Below are 23179 nucleotides of genomic sequence, written 5' to 3' on the forward strand. Positions count from 1 at the left end.
ATGTTTAGAAGGGTTAGACTCCTTTTTAAAATCTGGATATCTAACCTCCTACTTAAATCTGTCAGACCACCCCACCCACCCAACCCCCCAACAAAGAAGGAAAAGAAAAGATGCTCCTGTTAAATGAAGGCTCTTTGGGGCAGGTGCTAGGTAATTCTTGGCTAGCCTGATTCAGCTCAGAGTTTTGACTGTGTAAAAGTTAAGTCTCTTTTGGTCACATGATTGACTTGAAGGATGAGGTTGTATATGCATTTATAAACTTTTCCTACCCCCCTGAAGAAACTTCATTGGCCTCCTGGTTACTCATCCTGAAGAGAGTACCATTCATTTCAGTGAAAAACACATCTGTCACCTAGGACATTACATGGTTGCAGTTGGCAGGAAAAAAATCTCATTTAGCTGTTTTAGAGTTGGTGGCATTCAGTATAGTCCTTCCTGAGAAAGAATGTAACCAGATTCCCTTTAAAAATGAGTTCCCCTCCCTTTTCCCCCACAAAGGACACATCCTGAAGCAGGAGTTTGGGGGGGAAGGGGAAATATAAAGGCTTTACTTTGCGTAAAGATGGGGACTGGGGAAAAAGTGAAGCGAAGCCCAAGGACACCATGCCAAGGGGTAAAGTAGGAGACAATCTCAGAACTGGGAGAGTTGTGTCTTCTGCTTTTTGACATAGACTGTCATTCTCAGGCAGCCTGTCAATGCTGAATGTTAGGACTTCTGTCTCTGCTGGAGACACAGCCTGGTGCATGTCAGCGTTTAGTGTTTGGCAGCTTTCTCAGCACTCCCTGACTCCGTTTACCTTTACTCCGCATCCCATTCTCTTACTGCCTATCTGAAGGATTGGATGGGCAGAGTATAGGTGGCGGTGGTTGGTCCTCCCCGTATGTTGTCCATTTAATTCCAGAGCACTGATTTTTCCGAAGTGTGCTCTGCCCTGGGAAAATGGACACATGTTCCTCACAATGGGAATAACTAACTAATTCTTTTTTTTACAGAAAAAGTTGGTGATTCAAGGAAAGCACATTGCAATGCATTACAGCAATCCCAGACCTAAGTTTGAAGATTGGCTATGTAACAAGGTAAGCATATGTTCTTCCCAAATAGACAAATCTCCTTCAGGATTTTGCTGTTTGTCTGTTTGTTTATTTCACTATCCAAACAAAGAAACTAGTAAGTACACGACCACCAGCTTTTATCATAAGATATTTTTGTGCTTTGTGACTCAAGTCCTCCTCTGCTGGTATTATAGGACAGAATCCTCAAAACTCTAGAGATTTTGTTATGGTAAGATCCAGGTTTATAAGCCCAGTGTTTCAATTAAGATTTTAGGTATGTTTTACTTTATTGTCTGTTGACTTCTAGAGTGTTCAACTTTTGGGATTATCTCTTAACTATATTAACAAAAATCCTGGAGAACCCTACTAGAGTTTTATAAGGTTTATTATGTTCCTGTCACTAATGCTCCATTTTGAAGTTGGATGTTAACATTGGTATTTTGAGAGTGCTCAAACTCTTTGTTGTGTATGTGTGCCATGTCCAGTAAGGATGTAGACAGTATTTAGTTTACAATGTATTTGTATATGCAGAGTGGTCCATATAGTACTCTCTTAATATAAGAAAGAACTTTACCAGTGGCTTTCTATAGAATGGAGTGAACTGAACCCTTTCCCCAACTTAATAAAAATGAATTCTACTTTAAAATATAAGATTTGGGCTGGGCACAGTGGCTCATGCCTATAATCATGGCACTCTGGGAGGCTGAGGCAGGAGGATTGCTTGAACCCAGGAATTTGAGGTTGTAGTACGCTATGACGATGCCACTGCACTCCAGCCAGGGCAACAGAACAAGACTCTCTCCGAAAAAAAAAAAGCTGATTTTTAAAATGAGGGTGATCGTGCTTTGAAAAGGGCTTTAAAACTAAAAACCAGGACAGACATGGTGGCACAAGCCTGTAATCCTAGCACCCTGGGAGGCCGAGGCAGGAGGATCATTTGAGCTCAGGAGTTCAGTACCAGGCTGAACAAGAGTGAGATCCCATCTCCACTAAAAATAGAAAAATTAACCGAGCACAGTGGCGTGAGCCTATAGTCCCAACTACTCAAGAGGCTGAGGCAGGAGGATCTCTTGAACCCAGGAGTTTGAGGTTGCAGTGAGCTATGATGATGTCACTGCATCCTACTCTGGATGACAGAGCAAGACTCTGTCTCAAAAAACAAACAAAAAAAAGATTTGTTTTTCTTGGAAGAATTTACATAATATAACATTCTGATTCTTTTTTTTTACCCACCCCCGCTGCTACCTTAGAGGGGACCAGGGGAGGGGCCAGGAAATATTTTTAATTTTTAGGTTATGCCTCCTTGTCTTGGATACATTATATCATTTTCTGCTTTTTTTTTTTTTAATGTTAGTTACTGAAATTTACCCATGGTCTCTTGTTCTAACCACATTGTTACTAGAAAGGCTGGCCTAATTACAGATAAAACTTTTTTTTTTCAGTGCTGCCTTAACAATTTCAGGAAAAGACTAAAATGCTTCCGATGTGGAGCGGACAAGTTTGGTAAGCCTGGATTCAGCTGTTGGGAATATGCATTAAAACCTGACTGATGGGGTTATTATTGTCTGTGAACCTGAGGAAAAGCGTGGATTTTAGATCATTTAAACAAATAACTTGTATATTTTCTTTAAACCTTTTTCTTTAGGCTAGATGGATGCTGCTGATGATTGTGAGAGCACAGAAAGTTCCTTCATTTTCTAAAATTAAGTCTGTTCACCCAGTTTGCATTTTGTATCTGCTTTTCTTTAGTGCAGGGTAATGTCAGTCCTGCTCTGGCCCAATTTTTACATTCTACATTAACCATATCAAAATTAATGAACTTTTACTATAACTACATATGCTTAAAAAAGAAAAAAATGACTGCCACATGTGCTTAAGGCCAGTTGTGGCTCACGCCTGTAATCCCAGCACTTTGGAAGGCCAAGGCAAGAGGATTGCCTGAGGCCGGGAGTTCAAGACCAACCTGGACAACATAGTGAGACCCCCATCTCTTAAAAATACATATTTATTCTTTTTCTTTTCTTTTCTTTTCTTTTTTTTTTTGAGATAGACTCTCATGTCACCCAGGCTAGAGTGCAGTGGCATCATCGTAGCCCACTGCAACCTCCAACTCCTGGGCGGAAGTGATCCTTCTGCCTCGGCATCTTGAGTAGCTAGGGCTACAGGCACACGCCACCACGTGTAGCTCATTTTTTTATTTTTATTTTTATTTTTTTTTCAGAGTGATCCTCCTGCCTTGGCCTCCCAAAGTGCTGGGATTATAAGCATGCGCTACCATGCCTGGTCTCTACCAAAAAAAAAAAAAAAAATTTTTTTTTTTTTTTTTAAATTTGCTAGGCATTGGCAGCACATGCCTGTAGTCCCAGCTACTTAGGAGGCTGAGTCAGAGGGATCACTTGAGCCTAGGAGTTCGAGATTATAGTGAGCTGTGGTCAGGCCACTGCACTCCAGCCTGGGCAACGGAGTGAGACCTTATCTCACTTTTAATGTATTTCTTTAATTGGTTGTTTGTGTTTGTCTTCAATTTAATCTCTTTCCCTTCTTCTAGACTCTGAACAGGAAGTGCCCCCTGGAACCACAGAGTCAGTTCAGTCTGTGGATTACTACTGTGATAGTAAGTTCACATGTGATCTTTTAGCCTTTGTGTTAAAAGTTGACCTCGGTTGGAAATTTCTGTTCTCTTACCCTTGTTTGAGGAGCAGTAGCAGTTTCAGGTTGTCCCTTAAAAGATTGGTTTTTAGAGTCTTCTCCATGTCGGGATGAAAAATACACTAGGAACCTCCCAAAACGGATTTGTTTGTTTGTGCTTGAACCTGTCTTGAAAAGCATTGGTGGTGGGAATGCATGTATATGTCATTTGTCTCATTTATTCCCAGCGATCATTCTTCGGAACATAGCTCCACACACTGTGGTGGATTCCATCATGACAGCACTGTCGCCCTATGCGTCCTTAGCTGTCAATAACATTCGTCTCATAAAAGACAAACAGACCCAGCAGAACAGAGGCTTCGCATTTGTGCAGCTGTCTTCGGCAATGGTAAGGTTCTTATCTAATCTTTCCTTTTTAAAAGAAGCAGCTTTAAGAGGCAAGTGTGGTTCATCCAGTTTTGATACTATGTATGAGGCTTCTGAAGCCCAGGGTTCAAGGCTACATAATGAGCTTTTGCACTGCTAACTTATAGGACTCATTACTTCCATAAGTAGTAAAACTAATGTGTATACCTATAGAGAACTGGCAGAACTAAAGTTTGAGCCACAGTTTAGGGTTTCGTACTTTGTTTGATTGATTTAGCATTTGTTCTTTTAATGATACTATATACCTTCACCTCCTGCAGAAAAGAAAGGTATTTCTTTTCTCCTGTTGTTTTTTTTCCTTTTTCTTTTTAAATAGGAAGCTCTATTTCTGTGAATCATCTAGGTGGCAGGGAGAGATTTTTAATTACATGACAAAATTGTTTTTCTTCACATTCTTCAGGATGCCTCTCAGTTGCTTCAAATATTACAGAGTCTCCATCCTCCTTTGAAAATTGATGGCAAAACTATTGGAGTTGATTTTGCAAAAAGTGCCAGAAAGTGAGTGGTTTTGTTTTCCTTGTTTCACACTGCTGCATCTGTATATTTGTCCAGAGATGCTTTGCTCCGTCCCAAGCCCATGCCCTCCACACTGAGACTATCCTTCCTGGTTGCCAAGGCCAAGAGGGAGATATTTGTCTTTTAGAACTTATTCCCTCCTGTTCTCTATAACCAGTTGATGAAGGTTGCCTAAAATGGTTTCAGAGCATGAGAAAGGCAAGCATGGCAGATGGGTTGAGAACATGTGCTTTGCAAACTGCAGTAGTATAGTACAAACCCATGCAAAAATAATCCTTTCCTTCCCTTTCCATGCGTATAGCTTCATGTATGTAGTTCTTCAGTCTAGCACTGTAAATTTCCCTTTTCTAGTATCATTAGTCACCCAAAAGATGCCTTATTAGATGGCAGGTTACAAAGTAGAACAGTGATACCACGAGGATACTTGTCCACTGATGAATTTGCCTATAAAAACCTCTCCCTCTGTGAAATGTGGCATTGCTGATAGTTAAGAACTGACAAAGGCTGGAATGAATCACTGTTTCCTTGGCATTGGGGGGGGGCATACAGAGATAAAATCACATGATTGGGTCTTTGTGCTTTCAGAGACTTGGTCCTCCCAGATGGAAACCGGGTCAGCGCCTTCTCTGTGGCCAGTACAGCCATTGCTGCTGCTCAGTGGTCATCCACCCAGGTAGTGACCTTCCCTGTGGTACTTGCAATACAAGATCACTTTTAGGAAATACTTCATAGGTTCTTTCCTTGATGTCCACTAAGTTTGTCTTTGATTCTTTTTGACATTTTGTAGTCTCAAAGTGGCGAAGGAGGCAGTGTTGACTACAGTTACCTGCAACCAGGCCAAGATGGCTATGCCCAGTACCCTCAGGTAGGTAGATTTGACCAGCATCCAACTTGTTGTCTCCAGAGTGTGTCCAAGGATAGCAGCTTTAATGGTGGACTTTTCTTCAGTACTCACAGGATTACCAGCAGTTTTATCAGCAACAAGCTGGAGGATTGGAATCTGATGCATCATCTGCATCAGGTAGTAAACATCACCTCCCTTTTACCTTCAGTTCAAACACCTACAGTTGATGAAATATTTCTAACTAGACTTAAAGCTACAAGTCCATTTCCCTGCAACAATGCAGGGTCATATTCAGGGTTGTCACCATGTACCTAAGGTTCTGGGGAAGATTAGGGTTGTTCATATACACCAAGAACTAATAGAACCTCTCAGAGACCAAGTTTTATTCTTGAAATTCAAGTCTGTATTTCTCCTCTCTGAGTTGTTAGAAGTTGTGGTGCTCACATAAGTTCAGGTGAACAGACAGGTTATGTGGCCCTAGGGTGTGCTTTAGTTTTTGTTGCAGAAAATTATTAAAGCCTTATAGATAAATCTTTTCTCAACCCCACAGCAGGTATGGATTTGTTCTTTTCCTTTTCTAGCCATTGTACAACATCCTTAACTTTGTATGTCACATTCTAGAAGGATTCTAAGAAAATGAAAATGTGATAGATTCCAGGGTACTTACTGGAAATTAGGTTATGAAGAACTGACATACCCAAGGACAGAAGGCTAGATTGGCATTACAGATAAAGATGTTTGGCTCAGAGTTCAGTGCTTTGTCTCTTCCTAACCCCTATATTTATCATCAGGCACAGCGGTGACCACCACCTCAGCGGCTGTAGTGTCCCAGAGTCCCCAGCTATATAACCAAACCTCCAATCCACCTGGCTCTCCGGTAATCCTCTTGTCTTAAATATAGAATTGGTGGCTGTTGGGGAAACTTTGTTTTGTTGTACAAGTATTTTCCTTTCCTGCTGTATGTGCCAGGATTGAGTAATGTACAGTCCAACCTTATTTCTCTCTGTGTCTTATAGTATTAGATAAGCTAATGATTTTATTATTGTATGTGCATATATTTTAAATATAAAATTCCAAACAGGCTATATTTATACTTTCTGCATGCTTCAACTTGACCTTTAGAAAGAAAGTTGTCAGCATGTTTTGCTGAAGGATTGCCTCATTGCTGCAGTGTGTCTATCAGGGGAACCCTTCTTCCTGGATGATTGCAGTGATTTAGTTCTCTTAAAAGGCTTTACAGTTGAAATTATATTGAAGCTGCTGTTCTTTCCAGACCGAGGAAGCACAGCCTAGCACTAGCACAAGTACACAGGCCCCAGCTGCTTCCCCCACTGGTGTAGTTCCTGGTACCAAATATGGTAAGCCAAACCGCATGGGGCTATTGACAGTTGGAAGGTCCTAGTTGTTTTTGATTAATAAGAGTTCTTCTCCCTTTGTGGGTGTCAGAGGGACACTTGGGGATGTGAAAGGAAGAACATTTAGGCCAGCTATATCTCACTGCTTTAGAATTTGTAAAGTGAAGCCAGTTTCTCACTGGAATGACTATATGCTGGATTTTGTTTTTGCAGCAGTACCTGACACGTCCACTTACCAGTATGATGAATCTTCAGGATATTACTATGATCCGACAACAGGACTCTACTATGACCCCAACTCACAAGTAAATGCAATGTTTCCCTTCCTCAATTTTACTAGAAGTATCTTAGTTTCACTTAGTCCACTTATGAGGCATAAAATGAAATATTTCCCACAAAGGAGGACTTGAAACAGATTAGTTTTAACTTCTTAAAAGCCACCAAGATGTAATTTTTATTTTGGGATTTAAATTTTAAGGTTAAAAAATGTTTTGCGGTATAATGTACATACAGAGAAATAACACAAGACTGAAATGTGGGCTGGGCGCGGTGGCTCACGCCTGTAATCCTAGCACTCTGGGAGGCTGAGGCGGGTGGATGGCTCGAGATCAGGATTTCGAGACCAGCCTGAGCAAGAGCGAGACCCCGTCTCTACTAAAAATAGAAAGAAATTATCTGGCCAACTAAAATAAATATATATATATATATATATATATATATATATATAAAAAACTTAGCCGGTCATGGTGGCTCATGCCTGTAGTCCCAGCTACTTGGGAGGCTGAGGCAGTAGGATCGCTTAAGCCCAGGAGTTAGAGGTTGCTGTGAGCTAGGCTGATGCCACGGCACTCACTCTAGCCCGGGCAACAAAGCAAGACTCTGTCTCAAAAAAAAAAAAAAAAAAGACTGAAATGTGCAATTCTTTGAATGTTTACATGTATACACATTCGTATATTTACCACCACTCAGAGAGAACATTCCCAGCCATCCTGATCCTCGTGTACCTTGCCTGTTAGTACCCTCCCCCTTTAGTAACCAGTATTCTGATTTCTATTACCATAGATGATTTGGTCAAGTTAAAATTTATGTACAGACCTAAGTAGAAGTGTTAAATTGTAGAATTTTAGTTTTCTCCCTATAAAATTCTCTATTTTAACCATTTATAGTGATTAGCGTATAATTCCGTGGTTTTTAGTATATTCACAGTATTATGTAACTGTCACCACTGCCTAATGTCAGGACATTTTTATCACCCCAAGAAGAAACCTTGCACCTGTTAAGCGGTCGATCCCCATTCTGTCCTCCCCCTTAGTAACGACTACTCTGTTTTCTGTCTCTTTGGATTTGCCTGCTCTTGACATTTCATATAATGGAATCAGACAATATATGACGTTTTGTGCTCAGCATCTTAGCATCCCTATATAGTCTTTTCTTTTTTTTTTTTTTTGAGACAGAGTCTCACTCTGTTGCCCAGGCTAGAGTGCCGTGGCATCAGCCTAGCTCACAGCAACCTCAAACTCCTGGACTTAAGCTATCCTCCTGCCTCAGCCTCCCGAGTAGCTGGGACTACAGGCATGCGCCACCATGCCTGGCTGATTTTTTCTATATATATTTTTAATTGTCCGGCTAATTTCTTTCTATTTTTGATAGAGACGGGGTCTCGCTCTTGCTCAGGCTGGTCTCGAACTCCTGAGCTCAAACGATCCACCCGCCTCGGCCTCCCAGAGTGCTAGAATTAGAGGCGTGAGCCACCGCGCCTGGCCCCTATATATTCTTGAGGATAGAATTTAGCAGATCTTTGGAGTGGTGTTTTATTTTTGGTAGTGTATATAACTTTTAAAAAGGAAAAGCAATTTTAGCACTCCATAAATAAATAGCTATGAGCATGAGCTGTATATATAGAATAGTAAAATAAGTACTTTTAACAGGAACTTAGCATTAATAGCTTGTGGCTTCTAGGAGAGTGAAGTGTGAAGCCATGTGCAACCTGCCTGAGCAGGCTGAGCCTCTGCATAGTTCTTCCACTTCTCTCATTTGTGAAGTTTGGCTATTTCCCTGTCAGTTCTCCTTGGTGACCATAGAAGTTGTAACTTCTGTGTCTGTTACCCACCCTACCTTCCCCAGAAGAGAGATAACAGTCTCCTGGTCTCCGTTGAGCAGGTAGAGTGAGTGGCTGGGGAATAAGGAAGAAGAGAAGACAGGTGACACCTTTCCTGTTGCACTTCCTGTTGAGCTCAGCTGCCTTCACCAACACTTATTTCCAGGCTCCCGAGCTAGTGTTTACACCCTATGTTTGGTTGTCTGGTTGTGCAAAGAGTTCTACCTGGATGAGCCCAATGATGAGCTGTTAATGGTTTGTCATGGAGGATGTGTGATCTCCATGACACATCCAGCTGTTCTGGCTACCTGGTTTGTGTAAACGGTCTATGAAAAGGAGCGAGACATATTGTTCTTTGGGTACCCTATAGGTAAGCGGAGAGATTAAATTAATGGGAACTAGACTCTTGAGAAGAAACCATATTCTACTTTTACCCTAGAAGTTTGACACCTTTGCTATCTGGTTCATCATCCTTGCCTCTATCAAGGTGTACAAAGGGTCCTTTCCGGGCAGGAAATAATACTAGTCCACAGTGTATTTTATATATATATGTTTTTTTATTTTTTTGACCAAAAAAACTTTCAACTTGCTTTTTCAACAAAATGTTTCTTTTTTTGTTTGACATAGCAGAAAGTCTACATTCATTGTATTTTTTTCCTTCTAGTATTACTATAATTCCTTAACTCAGCAGTACCTTTACTGGGATGGGGAGAAAGAGACCTATGTGCCGGCTGCAGAGTCTAGCTCCCACCAGCAGACGGGCCTGCCTCCTGCAAAAGAGGGAAAGGAGAAGAAGGAGAAACCCAAAAGCAAAACAGCCCAGCAGGTAAGAATATGACCCATATTTCTCTCTTTGGGATATTGGCTTTAAATCTTAGTTTTGGAGTTGTAGCATTTATGTCAGCTTTATTTGGATTCTTAAAAACTGGGCTATACATTTCATTTACATTAAGCTCTTAGAGCATTTTGCAATTTCTTACTGTTACCATATATCGTCTGTTAGTTTGCCTGTATACTTAGAAAAAAGAATTCTGGAAGTCTCAGAGACCTTCAGGCAGTATTCATGAATGGGTTTGGTTGTATGTGATAGCATCTCATAGAAATATCTATAGGTAAGAGTAAAGGGGTTTTGTTACAAAGAATGTGGTTGAGATCCTTAATGGCTCATTGTCATGGCACAGGGGACTAAATGTTTTTTGGTGGTGGTGTTTGATATTAGATCGCCAAAGACATGGAACGCTGGGCTAAGAGTTTGAATAAGCAGAAGGAAAATTTTAAAAATAGCTTTCAACCTGTCAGTTCCTTGAGGGAAGAAGAAAGGAGAGAATCTGCTGCAGCAGATGCTGGCTTTGCGCTCTTTGAGAAGAAGGTAATAGTAGCAGGAATGGCGAATACTTCATGGTGGGAGCTTACATAAAACCTGAGGCTTATGGCTTTTTCTCTGTTTCCAGGGAGCCTTAGCTGAAAGGCAGCAGCTCATCCCAGAATTGGTGCGAAATGGAGACGAGGAGAATCCCCTCAAAGTAAGGAAGTACTACCAGTGTTTTAAAGACCATATCTGTGGCTTGTGTCTCACTTTGAATCTCACCTGCAACTTGGCTAATGTAATTCCTACTTAAAACTGGATGTGGTCACTGTCGGTGGGAATTTGGAACAATTTCTGCACATAGAATCCACGTTCAGAGCTTTGTTTTCTGTGTGAGAAAGCAGGTGAAATGGAGTAATGAATGAAGCCCAAATTCCTAAGCTCAATTAATTGAGTTTCATTGCATCTGTGAATAATAGTCTGAGTTTTAGTGGTCTGGAAAGAGAAGATAAAGACAAGAAAAAAGCTCATTTTACTTGATAGATACTGGTCCATATGGGCCATTACTCTCTTCTGTCGTATTTGGGATTACTGTACATGTTTGGTGGTTTGAAAACAGTCACTCAGGAACCCATTTATGGGGCCCCAAGAAGGCTGGTACCAGGAGGCTGGTCAGGCTCAGCACTCAAGGACATGACTGCTCTGTATAGTTGATGAAATGTGATTCAGTACTAAAGTACGGCATGAGTATTGGGGATCTCTGACATTTTGGATTAGGCAGTACTTTATCCAGGTATGTAGCCATCACTATCTTCCTGTTGAACATTTCCAATGACTGCCCTCCTTTTGTCCCCAGAGGGGCCTGGTTGCTGCTTACAGTGGTGACAGTGACAATGAGGAGGAGCTGGTGGAGCGACTTGAGAGTGAGGAAGAGAAGCTGGCTGACTGGAAGAAGATGGCCTGCCTGCTCTGCCGGCGCCAGTTCCCAAACAAAGATGCCCTGGTCAGGCACCAGCAGCTCTCGGACCTGCACAAGGTGGCCATGCTTCTCTGAGCTGATCTAGCTTGGGAGGGGGAGGTGATGAGATGATGTGAGTGCCCTCACTGTGGTGAAGGTTCAGTAAATACCTGCTGTTGAATGATTGCCTTGCAGAAAGCTCTTTCAGATAATAGAGTGGAGAGGAGCGTGGCACCTCCACACGCACAGGGCTCTGGTTTTTCTGCAGTTGTGTGCGGTTGGGCTTTGACTCTCAGAATACAATAGATGTTGCTAATGTTATGACATTTCAAATTAGGATGGTCTGAATTCTTACTGTGTCTATAAAATCTTTTGTATAGCAAAACATGGACATCTACCGACGATCCAGGCTGAGCGAGCAGGAGCTGGAAGCCTTGGAGCTAAGGGAGAGAGAGGTGAATGGGAAACAATGTGCCACTAGAGAGAATATATTGGGATGTCTCTTCAGCTTTAGCTTTTATGTGTAGCTTTTACCCCAGCCCAGGGGCAGGGTAGAAGGATTTGTCACACTTGTCACCCGACCATTATAACTCATACTAGACCCAGGGTATATTTGCTTGTGAGCCTTATGCTGTCCCTTCATCACAAGGGTACACAAGACAGAAGCACAACCTCAACACTGCTCACACAGGTCCTGAATGCCAGATGCTCGCTGGTGAACTATGCTGGATTTTGTTGAAAGAATGCTCTTGTTTGGCCTGGCCAGGGAAACCTTCATGGGCAATGAGGGAAGCTTCAAATTAGGCCAAGGGGACAGCAGGGTATGAGGTGATTACAGGTGATACGGAAGGAAGGAGTGGGCAGGGCGTGGTGAGCAGATCTGGGGGCAGAGGCAGGAGAAGCCTATGACACCAGTCATGGGGAAGCAGTTGGTGCCGATGGTGGCTGAGGCAGGCTGGGGGCCAGGCAGTCAGAGTTTTAAATGCAAGTAGAGGCCTGTGGGTAAGACGTGAACCAGTGGGTTAGAAAACTCCCACCCTGAGATAATTCAGCAGTATCTGTAGTTGAGGCTTTTGCTTTCTGTTTTTTCCCTCACTGTTTATGGTTCCAGTTCCCCAGGGATTGCAGAGTAGGTCTCTGGAGGCCTCCACGATGCTCTCTGTCCCTGAGGTGGGCCTGACCAAATGCTGAGTGCAAATGGGCAACTCTGCCTTCCTCTTCCTTTTGGACCTTGGCAGGCTATACTCACGGCCCAGCAGGCTAGTTGAAGAGCTTGACAAGTGGTGGCTAATTAAATAAAACTGCTTGTTGGAGACATAGTTCTGCCCCTGGTTCCATACAGAATTCATCTCTACAAACTTGACATTTTAGGTATGACTTCAGTGTGGTGAGGGAGAAAAATGGGAATTTGGTATTTCAGACCAGTCCAAAAAATCAAGCTCCAGATTAAAAAATACTTGAGGCGATAGTTTTGAAGAATAGGTGCATTAGACTGTTACAGATTGAAGTCTGAATATTTCTAGCACTGTTTTTTTCTCCCACATAGATGAAATACAGAGATAGAGCTGCAGAAAGACGGGAGAAGTATGGTATTCCAGAACCTCCAGAGCCCAAGCGCAAGAAGCAGTTCGATGCTGGCACTGTGTATGTGATATCCACGTTTTCCAGTTCGTTAGCCGGGGCTCTGGCTGTTTATTAAGTAACTGTGTGTTTGCCACTGGCAGGAATTATGAGCAGCCCACCAAAGATGGCATTGACCACAGTAACATCGGCAACAAGATGCTGCAGGCCATGGGCTGGCGGGAAGGCTCTGGTTTGGGAAGAAAGTGTCAGGGTATCACAGCTCCCATTGAGGTAAGCAATAGGGCCAGGCTACAGTGGACACCAGGCTTACAGGCTTGCTACAGAGATTCGATGAGATAAAAGCACCCAGAGGGTCTGGGACTCAGGAGCAGCTTTACCACAGAGGGGCAGTGTCCTTAGCCAGGGGCTACCGTCACCACTGAGTGAGATGCTTGTTCCCAGCAGCCCTCCCTTACTTTCACCCTCCTTTTAAGATGTCAGTTGGAAGGAACGGGTATGGGTTCTTGATTTAATTTCTTTCTGAGTGATTTTGGTTATGTATTTTTTGAAATTACAATTTAGTAGGATTTTTGTGAGAAACCCCTAAATTGGTGAGATCTCAGGTAGAGATATAATCCCAGGATCAAAGGCCTCTACCCACTGGCTTTCTAGGCCAGAGCTCCACCATTGATTGCCCCACTCTGTCCTGGCAGCACAGCTTGGGTCGGACGCTTACAGATAATATTTGTCCTGTGCGTGTGAGTTCTGCTGACATCAGGCTGTCCTGCTGTGATCTGTGCCTATGATTTGGAGTGCTTTGGGGCCCTTACTAGGCATGGATGTTTGCTGAGCAGGCATTGAGGGGAACAGGGATACGGCTTCATCTGCCTGTATTCCTTAGCCCATTTTATTTCTTCAGTCCTCAAACCTGCTGCAAGTCTCCAGCATAGGAATCATTGTCTTGGCCGGGCACGGTGGCTCACGCCTGTAATCCTAGCACTCTGGGAGGCCGAGGCGGGAGGATCGCTCGAGGTCAGGGGTTCGAGACCAGCCTGAGCAAGAGCGAGACCTCGTCTCTACTAAAAATAGAAAGAAATGATCTGGACAGCTAAAAATATATATAGAAAAAAATTAGCCTGGCATGGTGGCACATGCCTGTAGTCCCAGCTACTTGGGAGGCTGAGGAAGAAAGATTGCTTAAGCCCAGGAGTTTGAGGTTGCTGTGAGCTAGGCTGATGCCATGGCACTCTAGCCCGGGCAACAGATCGAGACTGTCTAAAAAAAAAGAAAAAGAAATCCTTGTCTTCATATAAAACTTTTCCTCTCTTGTGTCTCCTGGTGAGTGGTCCTGCTTGATAAAGAGTGGGCTTGGTGAGAGGTGGGGGCAATCTGTACCTTACCTGCCAGCTGCTGACAGTCTTTGTGTTCCCCCAGGCTCAAGTCCGGCTAAAAGGAGCTGGCCTAGGAGCCAAAGGCAGCGCATACGGGTTGTCAGGTGCTGATTCCTACAAAGATGCTGTCCGAAAAGCCATGTTTGCCCGGTTCACTGAGATGGAGTGAGACAGAGAGATGACAAGGAGCGCAAGAAATGGTCCATCTCCTGAATTTACTCTTAACGCCTGTCTCTTTAAGGGCATGCCTTGTGCTGTTAATAGTTCTGAGGGTGAACCACTTCATTCTGCAGGGTTCTCCCTCCCACCTTAAAGGAGTTCCCCTAAGGGGGGTTATCTGGTGAGTGGCCTTCCTTCCCACCAGAGGGCTTGTGAACAGACCAGAGAGAACAGTGGGTTTTTATACTTCGGTGTACATAGTGTAATGTAGTGTTTTACATGTGTAGCCTATGTTGTGGTCCATCAGCTCCTCACATTCTGGGAGGCGTTGAGATGGCCTAGGTGGTATGTGACACCAAAGCCACCTCTGTCATTTGTCCTAGTGATGTCTTTTCTTGGCAAAAGCCTTGTGTATATTTGTATATTACACATTTGTACAGAATTTTGGAAGATTTTCAGTCTAGTTGCCAAATCTGGCTTCTTTACAAAAGAAATACCTTGAAAAATGTGTCCCGTGTCTCTTTATTCTTGGGTGAGTGGGTAGATAAAGCATGCCTAAGTCAGTCAAGCCTGGTAATGAAATCAGTTTTGTTTTTAAAAAGTTACTTACAAGTAATATTTTAAGCTATTTCTTTGCCCCTGTCATTGTGTTCAAATTTTGAAGTTCCAGAATTCAGCATGCTTTAAAACTCTTCACGGAAGCTCAGCCTTAACCCAAGTGAGCTTTTCCAGTTTCTTTTTTTTTTTTTTTTTTTTTTTTTTCCTTTTTTGAGAGAGCGTCTTGCTCTCTTGCCCCTGGTGGATTGCAGTGGCAGTGGCATCATAATAGCTCACTGCAACTTCAAACTCCTGGGCTCAAGAGATCCTCCTGCCTCAGCCTCCTGAGTAGCTGGGACTACAGGCATGAGCCACTGTGCCCGACTCATTTTTCTATTTTTAGTAGAGAGGGGGTCTCGCTCTTGCTCTGGCTGGTCTGGAACTCCTGAGCTCAGGCGATCCTCCCACCTCGGCCTCCCAGAGTGCTGGGATTACAGGGGTGAGCCACCGCACCTGGCCGTCCAGTTTCTAAAGACCAAAGTGAGTGTGAGCACTTACGCTTCTCCAGTTTTCACAGACTATATTCCAGCCTTGCCAGGAGAAGGAATGTTACTGCTCTGCAGGGTAGAAGCTCCCTGCCTTTGGCCATTATACAGATGGTACCTGGTCCACCCTTCGCTGGGATGTAGGAACTGAGGAGCCTCTCTCCCTGCAGCACTCCACTTACCTTCTATCTTATCTCTGCTGCTGATGTGCTTGGGGACATTGCAGGGTTTTCTGTTCTGAATGGTGTCATTTCATCCTTGTCTCCAGCACCAGGGTGGAGAACATCACTTGACCAATAAAACCATGCTTGACAAGGACAGGAAGTGTGTACCTAAGTCTCAGGCTGCTCTTGGAACCTGGTCATGGGATGCTCACACTGCCATCTGGCCAACCTGTTCTTAAAGCCAGACTCCACATGGTCTTTATGGATGGTCACATTTTCCTATTTTCATGCAGACCTGGCCCTTAAAATAAAATTGGAATTGGAAAAAATGGCTAAGGGGAAGCTTTCAAGGTACAGGTCCTCACCCTAGCCGGCCAGGTGGTGCCTTGGAGAAGTTGAGCCCAATCACAGCTTTGCTAGGGTGAGGTGGAAGCAAATGCGGAAGCCGCACACCTGGGTTTCTGCAAAGTAAGGCTTGGGAACCTTGCAAGTGAGGGCCTGAGTTCCCAGAGCTGGGATGGGGAATGTGTCTCACAGATTTACCCGGGTCTACTGAGGTTGGTATCCCTGGGGAGAGACCAGGGCCCTCAACAGCATGGGAGATGTTGGTGCTCCTTGCACCTGAGCAGCAGTCACAAGTATCCTAATTAGATGCATCTGACAGTCAGCCTGGATGTCTCTTCCAGGTGAGCACGCACATAATGGGATCTGGGAAGGTCTTAATTATATGCATTCAGCTCATCAAAGGCTGGGTGGAAGCATCTTCCCTAGGGGAGCTACAGCCAAGCACTGACAGGAAAGCCATCCCTGTATCAGCCATCTTGAGCCTCAGATTGACCTCCCCACACCAGGAAGGGCACTTGAATCCACCACACGTCTCTAAGTTGCTCAAGGCTGCTCCCATGATGACTGCTCTGAGCCCCAGCATGTGTCAACACCCACATGAACTTTCCTAAACACAAGGGCCTGAGCTAGCCCCACAGAGAAGATGGAGGCTCCCTCTCCTGCTTCCAGCCTGCTCCTCCATAGCCACACCTGCTACCAGCATACCTAGCCAGGTGGCTGCAGCCCTCACCCTACATCTAAACTGATGGCCCTAGATCTTGAAGTTTGACAGGCTGTATGTGTACCTTGGGCTCAGGTCTCCTGCAAGACCCTATTTGGGGAATCCTACTGGTGCTGAAAACCCACAGTTCGAAGTATCCCCTCATTGGCCCATTAGGGTCTGCTCCAACCCCAAGCCCAGGGATGAGTGTTCTGCCCTGCCCATAGGGCCACCGTTCCTCCTAGCCATGCTGATGTTGGGGTGCCGCACGGTCAGTGCAAACTTCCCAAACAGGGAAACCCAAATCCCAAATTTGGGAGGGACTCTTGATGAACCAGAAGGAGACTCCAGGGTTCCCAAGTCCAGACTGCCCTTGGCCGGGACAGCTGCTACAATGTGCAGGGCTTTGAGGGCCGTCCAGGAGCAGCTGTCATGGCCATGCATCAAACAAGTTTCCAGAGCCCAGATGAGCAGCCAGGCCTGAGCTAAGCTCCCCAGGCATGCACAGTCTGGCTGGGGGTCTCAAGGGCGCCGGGAGCCCAGCCTGATTCCGGAGGGACGAATACCCTCAGGGACAGATGGGGTGTGGGGGGAGATTGCCCGACAGGACCCTGGAGGAGAGTACTGTGCTGCCTGTGGCCACCAGGTGGCAGCACTCCATCATCTTTCTGGCCAGGTTGGTTTAGGTGGCGGTAGTGGGAAGATGTCCCACAAAGTCCTGAAGTAGTGGAGGTTCCCAGGACCTCTTCCCAGGTCTCTGAGATTTAGGGAGACCTGGTTAGAACATGGGCCTTGAAACTGTGTGGAGCCAGGCAGGTGCCAAGTCTGCCGGCCCTGCAAGTTCCTGAAGGTCTCCTACCCCCAGAGACTCTCATTAGCTGGCTAGAAGGGAAAGTTGCCCCCACTGCACCCAGCTGTGGGGCAAGGGCTCCTGACCCTGTACACAATAATTGCTTCAGTCTCAGCAATTCTTTCTGACCCAGGTAAATAATTTCTGTGATCGATGAAATGCATTTCTGCCTCTCATGCTCTACCCATCGTGTGACTGACTCACAGACATACTCTCTTGATAGTGCCCACATCAGACGTACGGCTTCTATCTCTACAGCCCAGGGGAAGTTGCAGGCAGGCTTGTTCAGCACTCTCAGATGGAATCAGCGGATGCCTGTAATCCCTCACCCCAACCTCCCAAAAGATGGCAGGAAGGGAGTGGATCCATGAATGTGGGTTAAGGTCAGAACCCTATCAGGAGTGGGCCACACCTAGCCAGAAAGAACTTTACAGCAGGAGGCACAGGCCAGGGCAGGGCCCTTCCAGCCTGCTTAGTCCAAACACCACTTTCATCATCAAAGAGGAAACTGAGGCTCAAAGCAGTTGCTGGAGTTACCAGGCTGGGCTGCTGCTGGTGAATGCTGCCCATGGGATTTGGTAGAGCTGAGTCCCTAGCTGCAGGCACAAGGTCAGGCTCCAACACAGTGCACTCCAGCCCTAGAGTGAGTTGGGCCTTGGGATGTGCCCGAATGCCCTGGGGAGACAGAGAAGACAGACCAGGAGAGGCAGGAAAAAAAACAATTGGAGACAAAGAGCAAGGCCTAGAGGATGCCTGGAAGAGGAGCTGGAGAAGTCTGCAGTGGCCACAAGGGGTGAGAGGAGGCCGAGGGAGCAGGATAACATGGGGCAGAGGGGTCTGGGGGAATCGATTCCACCATGGCTGCGGAGATAGGAAAGCTGAGCTACTTGGGATGAATTCTGCATGCTGATGTGGGAGACTGAGTCAAGTGGGCAAGAGAGGAGAAGCCAGGAGGCCTGGCCAAGACCCCTGCTGCTTTTCTGTGCAACAGAGGCCCTGGGAGCCCCTGGGACCCAGGCAGGCATCACCATCCCCTGAGTCTGGCTGGACAGGAGCTATTTGAGAATGATTCATGGATGCAATTAAGCCTTCCCACCATCCCCTGCCTCAGGCCTGGAGGTGGGGCAGGCGCAGGTGTAGGAGCCCTCTTCAGCTGGCCCTGCGGGGTTGCATTCAGCCTACGAACCCCAGGCCCAGCACAGCCCACTGCATAAGGATGCCCAGTGGATCCACAGGGCCCGGAGCAAGGCAGGGCTGAGCTAAAATCCTGAGAGGCACCAGGGCTGGGGCTTCCTCCCCTTCCTCTTCCTCCCCCGCCACTTGGGTGAGTGGAGGGGCTGCCTTCCATAATCACAAGGGTGCAGTATGTGCGCATGCACATGCAGGCACAGGCTGGTCTTGATAGTCATCCAGCCACAGCAGGCAGCATGTGTGTTTCCCCAGCACCCTCGACGTGTGCAGGGGCACTGCATGCATCCCCTCCTCCCCAGTGCATGGAGCGTGCACGCTCGTGCTTACCTCTCCTCAGCCCCTGGCACATAGGCAGGCACACACTGGCCAGGCACAGTCATGAAAACTCACCCCTGCGTGCAAGTGCCGCCTGGCTCCTGCCCAAGGGAGCAGGAATCAGATGCTCTTGCTACCTCCAAGGAAGGAAACCTGGTCTGGCAGCTGGCTGGAAGCTGACGAGAGAGAGAGGGAGCCCCCAGGGCCACAGCATGGCAGAGCACAAGCCACCACCCAGCAGGCACACCCTTGTGCACACACTCAGTCACTCCAAAGCTCCCCCTTTCCAGGTGGGTGGATCTTGGGGGTTTCCACCCAGAACAGGCTCCTGCGCTCACTGAACAGGTCCAAATATGCCGGCCACTGCTCAGCTCTAGGGTTGAAAGGCAGAGCTGGAGGCGGGAAGGGGAGACTGAGGAAGGGGCACCATGGTCCTTAAGTAGACTGGCTCAAGGCTCAGCACCTTCCCTTCCAATACCTGCAGCCACATCTGCAGGGAGAAAAGGGAGGAAAGCGGGCAGCCTTCTCAAACAGACTGGTACACTGAGGCTCAGAGATGGGCAGCAGCATGCCCTAGTTGGGAGAGCTCAACACCCAGGACTCCAGCCCCTGACCCTAGTCATTTCCATGGCTTGGTGTCCTATCCCACCTGAGACTTGGGTCTGCCTGGGCGTCACCAGAATCAGCCGGGCTCTTCGTCCTCCCTCAGACACAAATCTCCCACGACTGGATCTCTCCTTTCCCGAAGGCCGGGAGCCCCAGCTAGCGCCCCTGGGCCTCTACCAGACTCAAGTGCAAACTGCGAGCAGCAAACACACGCCCGCGCCACCCCCACCCCGCAGATTTTTCTGGTTCTTATTAATGTAAATGAAATCTGCTCAGAGCGTCCTTAATGGAAAGCGTTCCTGGAATTTGACTGTGCACACGTGGGGGGGCGCACCCTGAGATTAACTCTTGTGCAGCCAGTCCCAGACTAGTCAGGCTGCCGTGACCCTGGGACTGGGGTGGGGATTGGTGGGGACCAGGACAGTCATTCGCCCCTCCCAGAGCTGTGTCCTGACAACATCAAGGATGGCTGTCATCCGTATTCTACCCGCTGTCCTGGGACCAGGTGGGCTGGTCCAGAAGTTTCTCAGAGCCTGAGGGAAGGCCCTTGATCAAGGAGGGGCCTAGCCAAAGACCAAGGGCGAGGGGGCAGGGGGCAGCTGACAGAGTGCACATCTTGCCCTCCTCTGGCTCCACCCTGATTTGGGAAGGGGAACCCAAGCTGACTCTGTCTCTCTGAACCGCCCTGCTCAGAGAAGACCCCGCCTCTGAGATTCCCTCCCTCCTCCCCCACCCACCACACTCCTGAGATAGCTCAGCCAGGATGACCTCCTTCACGACAGTGGGGGCAAGAGGGGGAGTTTGAGACCCTGGAGTGGAAGCCTGGGGTCAGCTGGCTGCTGGGGGTGGGGGGCAGAGAAACCCTGGCCTGGAGCCCACTGCATGCCCCGCCTGGCGTCCTCCCCAAATCTGGATGCTTGTTCTGGCACCGCTCTCGGCCTGGCCCCAGTGGAGCTGTGTTTTACTGCCTTTTGTGGCCAGGACAGGGATGTCTGCTTCATTGGCGGGGGTAGGGGAAGAGTCTAAGATTTCAATTTCTCCCAGGTGTGGCTCAGTCTGGAGGATGCCTTGGGGAGGCTGGCGGAGGGGCCAGCACCTGCGGTGGGGCCGGCGGGGGTGGGGGGGCGCAGGCAAGGGAGGAGGCCACAGAGGGGGTCTCAGGGAAGGAAGGGGGCTCAGAGGGGGAGGTCCCTGGGAGGAGATAGGGGCTCTGTGAGGGGCAGGGGCTGAGGGAGGGGTGTCGGAGGAACGGGGGCTTAGAGGGGGGCTTAGGGGGAAGGAACTCAAGGAGGGGGGCTGGAGGGGGAAGGGACTCAGAATGGGACTGACTTCATTGGGGGACAATAGGCTGACAATCCTCCTTCCCACCCACACCTGTCAGGCAGGCTGGGGGAGGGGCACTGACCCACTTAGCTGGCTCTCCCCCAGGCTTCCACTAATGAGCACTCTGGGCTTTGGGAGGCAGCCTCCCCCCCAGGCTGTGCCTGAGGCCGTCCCTTCCCCCATGCCCCTCATTATCTACTGGGGTGTTCATTGGCTCTGGCCGCCCCCCTATCTGCAGCTGTGCTTGCTGGTGGCAGTGAGGAGGAGGCTCTAGGCCCCAAAATGCGCCCTCTCTGCCTCTAGCTCCCCTAGGACCAGGGAGACAAAGGCTCCCAGAACCCTGCTGTGCGGCTCAGCTCTGAGCAAAGAGCTTTGATTCCACCTGTGGGTCCCACCAGCATGCCAATGAGGGAGGCAGGGGGGCTGCAGTGCACACAGGAGAGCTGGAGCCGAGGCCAGGCCTGCAGGGCCCCCCACAGGGAGTCTTCCAATACCTGTGGTCCCACTCAACAAGAGAAGGAGCTCATAGTGGGGGAAGGGGGGCCCCCGAATGTGTGGGGAGCACAGCCCTGAAGGAGGGGGAGTATCATTTGGGGGGCACAATTCTGGGAAGATGGGAGCACAGTTCGAGAAGAGAGGGGGGTATAGAGCACGGTTCTAGGAGAAGGGTATGGGGGTCAGGTGGGATGGTGGGAAGAGGGGAGCGGTTCGTGTGGGACACATTCCTTGTGGACAGTATAGGGGGGAGCACAGCTCTGGGGGGATGATTATGTCGGAGCACAATGGGGGGCTGTGGCCACAGCTTCAAGGACACTTGGGCAGCGCAGTTCGGGGAGGAGTGTGTGAGGAGTACTGTGAGAGTGAGGGCACAACCTGGGGAGAGGGTGAGGGTGGGAGGTCCTCTACCATGGGAGGACAGTCCAGGGAGGAGGCTGCCATGTCTCCCACAGCCTTGGCCTCTTCGGACTCCTCCTCCCCCACATTCCTGGGGTGCATCGGGAGGTCTGCTTGCTGGATTATGCCCAAGTCCCTAAGGCTCCTTCTGATTCTGTCCCGCTGTCCATCTGTCCCCCCCCTCCCCCAGGATCCCAAGGCCCAGGTGGCACTCTCCTCTTACAGCACCCTCATTAGGAAAGGGCTTTGAGATCCTTCTGCAGCATCTGCCCCCACCCCCACCCCCACCTCCCAGCCAGCTGCAGGCTCTGGCCCCTGGAGCCTGATAAATATTTATGTGAGATAAGCAGGATCTGCCAGGTCCCAGCCCAAACCTTTGTCCTGGGAGCAGGAGAGAGAGACAGCCTTGAAACCACAGGACTGGAGCTTCTAGGGACAGAGCTGAGCCCCAGGGTTCTGGTAGGGGCAGGCTCATTGTGTAGGTCTCCTGGGCTCTACTAGGGAGGGGGCTAGGATGGGACAGGGCCTGGGAGTAGGAGGTGGTGGGGCAGCTGCCTCCAAGTGGCCACACTGGCCAAGGCTGGTCCCCCTGCTCCCCTCAGCCAGTTGTAGCCATGCTGCCTGTCCCCACTGCAAGGCTGGGCCTGCCAAGACAAGCCTGGCTGGCCTTCTAGACTTGAACTCTACCATCCACCTGTGCATGCTGCCACCCTTCCTGTCCTGATGACGTCAGCAGCCTGCGGGGCTGGAGTGGGGCTGGCAGGAGAGCCGCCTCCAGCCTCCCTCTGAGGGGCAGTGTCAAGGGAGGAACTCCGGCCTCCCTGGCATAGGCCCCAGGGTTCTCCTGCCCCCCAGCCCAGGACATACTCCTCTGGGCTGGCCACCTTCTCCTCCCTTCCCAGCCCCCAAAATGTCACCCCATCTAGATGCCAGGACCAACAGCAGGTGGGTCTGAAAGTTCCCTGAGCAGGAGAGCAGAACACGGTTGCGCTGGGGGCAGTGAATACTGCCCTCCGTGTAGCTGAGTATTAGCGAACACTTTACCCCAGTGCGGGCTAAACACTGAACCTGTGCAAGGTTAGCTACGAGACCAGATTGGGAGTAGATACTGATCTCAAGGGTGGGCAGGACTGCACTCAGCATGCCTGAGTGTGGGAGAAAACTGGGCCGCAGTGTGGGCGGCCACTACCCGCAGGGCCCGGCTAAGAACTGTGGCCAGGGAATGCTCTAGCTGAGTTGGGAGGAGACCACTGTGGGGGTACGTGCTGCATCCTACGGGGAAGAGAAGTATATTTCTCACAGGTTCTAGGTAAGTGGATGTGGGTAAATACTGGTGCTCTCAAGACATACGTATTGTCCCTGGGTCATGGATGTATATATGACATCTAGAA

General features: G+C 48.1%; 1 protein-coding gene across 3 annotated transcripts in view; it reads left to right on the forward strand.

The window, feature by feature from the left end:
• RBM5 (RNA binding motif protein 5) overlaps positions 1 to 14884 on the forward strand; it is a 26983-nt gene extending 12099 nt beyond the window's left edge. The window contains exons 7-25 of one of the 3 annotated variants that reach the window (XM_069475732.1): positions 994 to 1077; positions 2496 to 2556; positions 3602 to 3667; positions 3930 to 4090; positions 4529 to 4626; positions 5230 to 5317; positions 5432 to 5509; positions 5593 to 5665; positions 6280 to 6365; positions 6762 to 6846; positions 7057 to 7148; positions 9606 to 9767; positions 10161 to 10310; positions 10393 to 10464; positions 11104 to 11283; positions 11586 to 11660; positions 12752 to 12849; positions 12930 to 13059; positions 14203 to 14884. In XM_069475732.1, coding sequence (XP_069331833.1) covers positions 994 to 1077; positions 2496 to 2556; positions 3602 to 3667; positions 3930 to 4090; positions 4529 to 4626; positions 5230 to 5317; positions 5432 to 5509; positions 5593 to 5665; positions 6280 to 6365; positions 6762 to 6846; positions 7057 to 7148; positions 9606 to 9767; positions 10161 to 10310; positions 10393 to 10464; positions 11104 to 11283; positions 11586 to 11660; positions 12752 to 12849; positions 12930 to 13059; positions 14203 to 14328 — 1965 coding nt within the window. In that variant the 3' untranslated portion in view covers positions 14329 to 14884. The remainder of the gene's footprint in view (positions 1 to 993; positions 1078 to 2495; positions 2557 to 3601; positions 3668 to 3929; positions 4091 to 4528; positions 4627 to 5229; positions 5318 to 5431; positions 5510 to 5592; positions 5666 to 6279; positions 6366 to 6761; positions 6847 to 7056; positions 7149 to 9605; positions 9768 to 10160; positions 10311 to 10392; positions 10465 to 11103; positions 11284 to 11585; positions 11661 to 12751; positions 12850 to 12929; positions 13060 to 14202) is intronic. The other 2 variants (XM_069475733.1, XM_069475731.1) reach the window with 2 other exon arrangements.
• The last annotated feature ends 8295 nt before the right edge of the window (positions 14885 to 23179 follow it).

This window comes from Eulemur rufifrons, chromosome 7 (genome assembly GCF_041146395.1).
Source record: "Eulemur rufifrons isolate Redbay chromosome 7, OSU_ERuf_1, whole genome shotgun sequence".
Lineage (NCBI taxonomy): Eukaryota > Metazoa > Chordata > Mammalia > Primates > Lemuridae > Eulemur > Eulemur rufifrons.